Below are 8857 nucleotides of genomic sequence, written 5' to 3'. Positions count from 1 at the left end.
TTTAGTATGCTCAGGGCATCAGTCTCTAGATCACCTTTGGGAATTCTACAAGAGTTTGCTCCGGTCTTGAAACCTTCTGTTAGTTGCCGCATCTTTTTGTAGAATTTGTGAGCATTACACCTGTCGGCCAGCTTGTCAAGCTCTTCGTACTCACCCATTTCGGCCTCTCTCTTTTCCGGAGACAGCCAGGTAGCTTGATGAATTTTTCTATGCTGGAATCTAGTACTATAGTCAACCCATTTGGGATCATCATGGAGGCTGAAATTACCGACTGTTATGCCAAAGATACCTTCTTTGCCCACCCTATCGTCAAGTTGCCAAGCACGATTTTAGCATCGTCCTTTGGCTATCCAGAGGATACTTGGTCTAGAACTGGAAGTCGTGAGCAGCTTGAGCCATATGGGAAAGAATCGCTTCTCGCCACTATCAAGTGAATGCCGCTCAGAGAACTTTCCTCACTTATGTGAACTTCTAAACATGACTTCATCTTTCAAGCCCCTAGGTACCGTATCGTAAATATCGGTCAATTTGCAAAATATACAATTGAAATGCAGACAGAATCCTGTCCTGATAATAGTAGTTATCTGTATCAAAACTGGGTCAATACTTGCCTGAGCCCCCATACTATACCTAATTAAAAGTTTTTTGAACTTCCAACTGGCAGTATATATCGGTCAATATTATCCGGTTGACTTTGCTCCATATGATTGGTGATTGTATGTGAGGTACCTTAATGAAACACAGGGAACACTTTTTTAGTATGTAGCATGATAATAGTTAAAAGCTAACATCGGATCGATACTATTCTAACTCCCAGAGACTACGTATAATGACTTTCGTTTTTCTAACAAATCCTATGAAGAACTTGTCGGTCATTGTATGAATTATATAGAGTATCCAGTCTTACTTGTTACGAATAGTTTAGTGCTTCGGTAATGACGCACAACACTCAAGTAGTATTCCTTGTTGGTAAATTGGCCGGTCAGAAGGAATTCGGAGTGAACCACAGCTCGATAATCGAAGAATACTCTCAACATAACCTTGACTTTTGACCTGGTTGAACGTAGTTTTTTCAGCTTCGGCTCACCTTTGCCAAGATATTCGGCCGATAGGTCGTCTGTTTCCGGGTCGAACGCATCACTGCAGGATTATGTAGTGATTTCGGAACCAATCGTGCTTTCATCTTTCTTATGATCTTTAATTTTTCACTGATCCTTCCGTTCTCGACCCACTTTGAATAATATCAATCAAAAACACTTACTCGCCACAAGCAATTATCACCGAAGGCCTTTTCCAACATTCTGAACATTTCGGCAACACAAATTTTATTCTCCAAATCAATAGAGATCATCATAGATATTAATCGATTGTCGTTTCTTTATATTTTGTAAGCAACTCATAAAAATAAATCAATTTTACATAAATTTCGTAAATATTATGAAACAAAGTGTTCTAAAGGGTACCAATATTTCATTGAGACTAGCATCATATATATAGCCTTATCAATTAAAATATCGGCAACTTTTCTACAAAAATATAGATATGTATACTGAGATCGGTTAATCACATACCAAAATATTACTTGTACTTAACTCTAACATCTTAATTTTCATTTCCGCCAAATAATAAAAATGTAAAAGGCAAGAACCTTTCCTTATTAATGCATTGAATGAAATAAAGAATATAAGAATGGTAGTACAACCAAGTTTAACACTGAAAATAAATAGCGAACATATGTATGTATGTTTTACTTGTCCATGATGATTAAAACATTTTTTATTAAGTTATTAATTAAGTGAAGTTTTGATAAATCAATAAATCATATAAGAGTATATTTATATAATACATCCCTTGTGTTATTAGCGTAAATAACAAAATTACCTAGGTTCAAGGTATTCGAATCACATGTCAACCAATTTTTCATATAATATAAAAATTTAATACGACTTCGAAACTGCATTCTTTGATTTATTTATTAATAAAAATATGCAAACGCTTCTGTCTTCATGACAAATATATCAAGTTTTCCTTTTTTGACGAAACACTTTAAATAATTCCACCGTTATTAATATATTCCATTTCAACCTTGTCAATAGGTTTACGTGCATACCGATATGGCAATTCCCAGTCTTCAATAGCTGTACTGCGAGTAGCACTCTCCTATGAAAAACGAAAAATATAAAATCAACGAAAGGGACGAATTATATTATATTCTTAACCCTATATTTATAACAGAAATCTCAACTTATTATATCATATAACTAAAGCATAGCATCCCCTGCGGATAAAGTTCTCCGGATTAATAATATATGTATATATGACTTATGGTTTTTCAGATATTTTTGCTTGAAGTCCAAAAATGCCATAATTTAATGTATGTAATTTTGCGATTTATAAGGAAATTTACTTTTATATTTTTCATTTCAATATCCACTAACACTTCAAAAGTCTTTGCCAAATACGACAAAAATAAAAAAAGATTATACCACATACATATATAGAACCGGTTCACGTTACCGGAAATCGCTCGTGTTTTATTCGGACAACGGTTTGTTTCGTCGAAAAAAGACCTTTTTTCATGAATTTTTTTTAGAAATAATTATTGCTGTAGGTTTATTTTACTTATTATTATATGAAAGTACAACATTTGAAGGATACTTAAAAAAAAAGTTTCATCGAAAAATAGAGAGGAATAACGGATTTATCGTCGATCTCTGCAGGCACCTCGAAAAGAAGTTTTTGTGCGGTGACCAGCCTACAGCAGCACTGGATCATCTGAAACCAAAAAACCAAAATGCTTTCTTTAGTTTATTAGTTTACCTTTCAATTGACGTCGAGTTTTTTTTTTTGAATTTTTCAATTTTTGGTACCATTTTCAAGCCAAAATGACGATTTTAGATGAAAAAATCGACCTATTTGTTATTGTAAAATTGTTAGTAATTAAAATTTTTGGAAAAACTCGACGTCATTCGAGAGCTATATATGTACATGTAGAATATTTGTACAAAAATTTCAAAATAATCGATTCTGTAGGCTGGTCACCGACTTTAAAAATTACATATTTGGGAAAATCGATTTAAAGTTTTTACCGCTCAGCGCAGGTAGCTGGAAGGCGCGCAAACCTAAGTTAGAGGTACCGTTATTCAACCTGTTGTAACTTCGTTAGTTTTTCTCCGAATGACCTAAAACTTTAACACAATATTCTTGAGATGTTGATGGTTCAGAAAACAAAATTTAAAAAAATGGAAAAAAAAAGTTGTCACTAAGAATGGAACAAAAACACATTCGAATGCGATTTTCTCAGAAACATTTGGAGCGTTTTAAAAAAGATAAAGTGAACTTTGTGCGTCGTTTCTTCACTATGGATGGGACTGGGGTCTATTACCATGATCCTAAATAAAAACAAGAGGATAGAGTGGTGTGAACCTGGTTGTTCGGCTTCGAAACGAGTTCGTGTCTAGAAATCGGCCAAGAAGGTTATGGCATCAGTTTTTGGATGCGACAAGAATTTTGTTTGTGGATTACTTGCAAACTGGTAAAACAATTAATTCTGAATATTATTGCAACCTTATGGACCAGTTGAAGGAAAAAATTCGGTTTGCAGAAGAAAAAAATCCTTTTTCATCAGGACAATGCACCGTGTCACAAAAGCATTTTGACAATGGCTAAAATCCATGAATTAAAGTTTGATTGGTTGGAGCCTCAACCGTATTCACCAGGTTTGGCCCCCAGCGACTTCCATTTGTTTCCAGAACTCAAAAAATGTATGCGTTGCAAGCGTTTTTCATCAAATAAAGAGGTCATAACGGCTATTTATGGTATCCACAGATTGAAGGATCGTTGGAGTTGTTTGCAATTGCAAGTATTGTTTGTGAAAAAAATAAATTGATGTAGAAATAACATTCATTTTATTTAGTTGAGTGCATTGTGCGTAAGTTATTTTATAGAAAAAAATTGTTCCAAGGTCAATTTTATGTAGTTGGTTGAATAGACAGTATCAGCAACAACACGAAATAGAAAGTGATTGGTTCTTTCCCGTTTTCGTTAAATGCGGTTGTTTTATTGCAACTTTTAATGAAAATTTAACTGACAATGTTCATTTTATTTTGGTGAGTTAGAAATACTATAAATTGAAATTCAGTTCTTAGCGAAATTCGTTTAAATGAGCATTGGTTGAAATAACGCCTAGTTTTGATCCCTTTCATATTGGTTCTATGAACTTGGTTTGTAGGTATTGTTTAAAAATCGCGTCATATGCGCCCAGATAGTTCATGGCCTTAACCAAAAACCACCCTGTGAGGGAACGAGAGAAGAGTTAAACAAGGGGTTCCGCAGGGTGGTGTCCTCTCTTCTATATGTCGGGCAATGAAATCGATGGTATGTGTTCAAAGGTAATCGGCTATCTTTCCGAACTATATCGCTTCCTCTCTGCACGCAACTTAACACTTTCCCCCATTTAAATCCACAACAAACACAACAAACTGGACGAAGGAGTGCAGACTTGACCTTAATATTGCAGTCGATGGCGTCAAGACTTTAGCTGTTAATAATCCTACGATTTTAGGTTGACTTTTGACAGTCAGTCTGTTCACTCCTCATACGACCGCGATTATTGCCAAAATACACAGCTGTAACAAAATTCGCTAGCCGGCAGCAGAAGGGGAAAGAACAAAGAAACGTTGTGGGCAACTTACAAGGCAATCGGCCGGTCGGTCCTTAACTACGGCGTACTAATAAGGCCGCTTAGATGCAGTGAAGGGCAGACGTCAGTATACCGCACTCCGGACTACGACAGGATGCCTCTTGTCATATCTCTGCATAGTGAGGCCTGTATGCTCTCAGTTAAGGAGAATAATGAACTCCTCTCCAGGCAGTCATCCTTACAGTCACCTTGGAGCGGAACCGCCTCCTAGGAACACCGAGAGAGAAATAAAGAAAATAGATTATACCCAAAAAAAAGGATTTCGCAGTTGTCTATAGCAAAAAATCTTTTTTATTAGTCGCAACTGGGGTGTGCCAAGTTTTTTTCTGGGTAAAACTCTTTTGTTTTTTGCGTGGGGGACTTCGGCCGCGCTTCAAAAGTTACCCTGGGCGGTCCAACACGGGGCGTGTCAAGTTTTTTTCAAGTCGGCATTCGGTCGCACTTTTAATAAATAGTTTTGGTCGGTCTAACTACGGGGTGTGTCAAGGGGTTTTTCGCGTAAAACTCCGTTTTGTTAATCTATCTTTCTATTTTATTTTTGTTAGTTTGTAAAATATGTTAGTATGGTAACACTGATTATTTGACAGTTTATAACTCTTTTATTATTGTTAAATTAATTTAATTCATGGGAGGATGCAGTCATATGTAGAAGTTCACGCAAGTGAGGAAAGTTCTCTGATCCCCATTCACTTGGGATTTGCCAGAAACGATTCTTTTACATATGGCTCAAGCAGCTCACGACTTCCGGTCTTTCAAGGCGAGCTAACGTGAGAAGGCGAAACATTCCCTCCGCAGGGTTGTCCGCTGGGTTTGGGACCCGCCACGTAAAAAAAAACACACACACCCTGAAAAGAAACAACAAGCCTCGGATGAGTGAACCCCCTTTTGATGACAACCATGGCAAACGAATTAAGGACTATAATTTGAGGGCATGCACTTGGAATGTCCGGTCCCTTAATTGGGAAGGTGCCGCTGCCATGCTGGTTGATGTCCACGTGAAAATAAAGGCTGACATCACCGCTGTCCCAGAAACGCGATGGACGGGACAAGGACTGAGACGAGTAGATCCTTTTCGCATTTACTACAGTGGCCGTATATGTAAAAGAGCGCAAGTTTGGTGTGGGATTCGTGGTGGGAGAGAGACTTCGTTAGCTTTTTCTTGTTTAGTTAGATCGCCGAAAAAAGCCCTTGCGTAGAACCGGCTGTCGTGGGACTCCGTTGCCGAGTACTATCATTCACTCCGGTGAATGAACGTCTAGCCACAATCCGCATCAAATCGAGGTTCTTCAACATATTGCTGATTTGCGCTCACGCACCGACGGAAGAGAAGGACGATGTGACCAAAGATGCCTTCTATGAGCGCTTGGAGCACACCTATGAGAGGTGCCCCCGCCACGATGTCAAAATCGTGCTTGGTGGCTTTAACGCCAGGATGGGCAAAGAAGGTATCTTTGGCACGACGGTCGGTAAGTCCAGCTCCCACGAGGAAACATCCCCAAATGGGTTTGAGGCTAGTACTAGATTCCAACATAAGAAGATTCATCAAGCCACCTGGCTGTCTCCAGATAGAAAAACCACCAACCAGATCGATCATGTTGTGATAGACGGAAGTCACGTCTCCAGTGTCCTAACATCCACTCGGACCACTATCTTGATGCAGCCAAGATTCGCAACCGTCTCTATGTAGCAAAAAACGCACGCCCAACAAACACAAGGAAGGTTCGACGTTGAGAAGCTGCAATCAGAACAGATAGCCGAACGATTTTCTACTCGACTTGTACTCCTGCTCTCTGAGAGCACTCGTCAACAACTCGGTATAAGGGAACTGTGGGACGGAATTTCAAGCTCCTTACGTACAGCTGCAACCGAAACCACGTGCGGGATGGGATAGATACCGAGAGTTGAAGAGGGAAGCGAGACGCATTTGCAGACAGAAAAAGAAAGAGGCCGAAATGCGTGAGTATGAAGAGCTTGATAAGCTGGCCGACAAGGGTAATGCTCGAAAATTCTACGAAAAGTGTGTTATGTGTGCTCTGCCCAATCCACAAAAAGAGAGACCCCACCTCCTTAACATAGCGTATAAGGTTCTATCGAGCGTATTGTGTGAAAGATTAAAGCCCACCGTCAACAAACTGATTGGACCTTATCAATGTGGCTTTAGACCTGGAAAATCAACATCCGACCAGATATTCTCCAAATTTTGGAAAAGGCTCGTGAAAGGAGAATCGACACACACCACCTCTTCGACGATTTCAAAGCTTCTTTCGCAGCACGAAAAGGAGCTGCCTCTATGCCCGTATGCCTGAATTTGATATCCCTGCAAAACTAATACAGCTGTGTAAACTGATGTTGAGCAACACCAAAAGCTCCGTCAGGATTGGGAAGGACCTCTCCGAGCCGTTCGATACCAAACGAGGTTTCAGACAAGGCGACTCTCTATCGTGCGACTTCTTCAACCTGCTGCTGGAGAACTTAATCGAGCAGGTTCAATCTTTTATAAGAGTGTACAGCTGCTGGCGTATGCCGATGATATTGATATGTTCTTCTGTAAAATATGTACGTAAGGTAACACTGAATATTAGTTAAAATTCAACCCTTTTGTTATTCTTTAATAATTGAACAAAAGTAAACTATTGAATAAAAGTTATTTTTCTACTATCTAATATAAAATAAATGGTTAGAAAGGAATTAGTGAAGGGTTAGTGGATATAAGTTAAGATATACATACATAAGTGTAAAATTAATTATAAATCGGAGAAACACGCATGTTCGCACGCTTTTTTGAACTTTCAATGCAAATATCTCAAAAACTATAAGTCTGCGGCAACTATATATATTTTTTTTCTTTGATCTTTAAATGCAAATATTTAAAAAACCATAAGTCAGGTTGGAGGACCTCCTCTATCCGTACATACCCATTTTAACCCCGAAATCGGGGGATTCTAAAATTTACCCGTGGTAATTTTCAACTTGAAATCGTGGGATGGTATACTAAAGTTTCCCTTGAATTTTTAATCGGGAATATTTTAAAATATATAAGTGTTAACATTATTTTTGCATATTACTGCACTGGAGAAGCTCCCCTATTAGCACATACCGCAATTATACCGAAATTCGTGTTTTTTACCCGACTGCCAAATTAATCGGAAACGTGACCGAAAATAAAACAGGCAAAGTAATAAACAAACGTTATACACTTTCTTTTGATGCTGCCATTATTACGCAACCAAACTCTTTTCTGCAACTTACTGTAGAAGCTGACGACAGACGTTCTGTACGGTCAATAGGAGCAAGTCCACCTTTGCGAAACTTAATGAGTGAAACGCGAGGCTTCACAGCAAATGCAATTATGCTTAAACGTACCATTCCGTCAGACAAGTAGAAAAACAAATTCAAAACAAACCTTACAAGCTTAATAAATATCACAATAGTGATAACCGATATCCATCGGTAGGCGAAAAATCGATGTAAATTTAATGTGAACAAGGAGTGCATCGATGTTTTTATTGGATGGATAAATAGAGGAGGGGCATTATCTTGCTTTTGCAAGATTGCAGATTGCAAAAATCGCATACCGAAATATAATAATAATAATATGTACCCTTGTACGAGAGCACCCATTGCAGAATCTAGTGATATATGAACGGCCGATTCGGTCAATTTATTGTAAATGACTGTTGTGCATGGCTATTGTGAATTGGCACACCTTCTACATTTATTCTTAACAAAAACACTGCAATAAATCTTAATAATTTAAATAGAAATTATAAAATCTATTTAAAATTTACCTTCCTTAACAATTTAACGTCAAAATATGTATTTAAGTAAAATGACAGCTAGCATAAGGTTGCAATTATTTTTTGACGTGTTGTGACTTTGCACCAAGTGGAGAGTTCTGCAATTCGTGCACCGTGCAAGGGTTTTGCAAAAGCAAGAGAATATACCTAATGTCAATTATGGCAGGAATGGAAAAATTTTTAGTTCTCAGAGTTATCAAAGTGTATAAGAGGGCTAGATAAATATCATTAGACGGAAAGAATTGCATAAAAAGTTTGCGAAGTAGTACGAAACAGAGAACGGCTTCCGTTGAGCGCAAAAATGTTCATGCACGATCAATACCCGAACTATCAGCACATTCGGCTCAAGCGCTCAAAA

The 8857-nt window shown here is 38.0% G+C and overlaps 1 protein-coding gene across 1 annotated transcript; it reads right to left on the bottom strand.

The window, feature by feature from the left end:
* Positions 1-1947: 1947 nt before the first annotated feature.
* On the bottom strand, positions 1948-8142 carry LOC120772682. The gene is made up of 2 exons (XM_040101420.1): positions 7952-8142; positions 1948-2160 (listed from the first exon to the last, which is right to left on the bottom strand). Exons 1-2 carry the CDS (start codon positions 8066-8068, stop codon positions 2047-2049), a joined length of 231 nt encoding a protein of 76 aa, XP_039957354.1. The 5' UTR covers positions 8069-8142; the 3' UTR covers positions 1948-2046.
* Between the last annotated feature and the right edge of the window lie 715 nt (positions 8143-8857).

This window comes from Bactrocera tryoni, chromosome 3 (genome assembly GCF_016617805.1).
Source record: "Bactrocera tryoni isolate S06 chromosome 3, CSIRO_BtryS06_freeze2, whole genome shotgun sequence".
NCBI classification, from domain to species: Eukaryota; Metazoa; Arthropoda; class Insecta; order Diptera; family Tephritidae; genus Bactrocera; species Bactrocera tryoni.
Note: the sequence above shows the minus strand (reverse complement) of the source record. Positions and strands in the feature narration are given on the sequence as shown.

Excerpts from the sequence above, each read along its gene's own strand:
- LOC120772682 (XM_040101420.1), bottom strand. The coding sequence starts at position 8,068 with ATGGTACGTTTAAGCATAATTGCATTTGCTGTGAAGCCTCGCGTTTCA. Across the intron at positions 2,161-7,951 it reads GTCTGTCGTCAGCTTCTACA|GAGAGTGCTACTCGCAGTAC; the intron begins GTAAGTTGCAGA and ends CGTTTTTCATAG.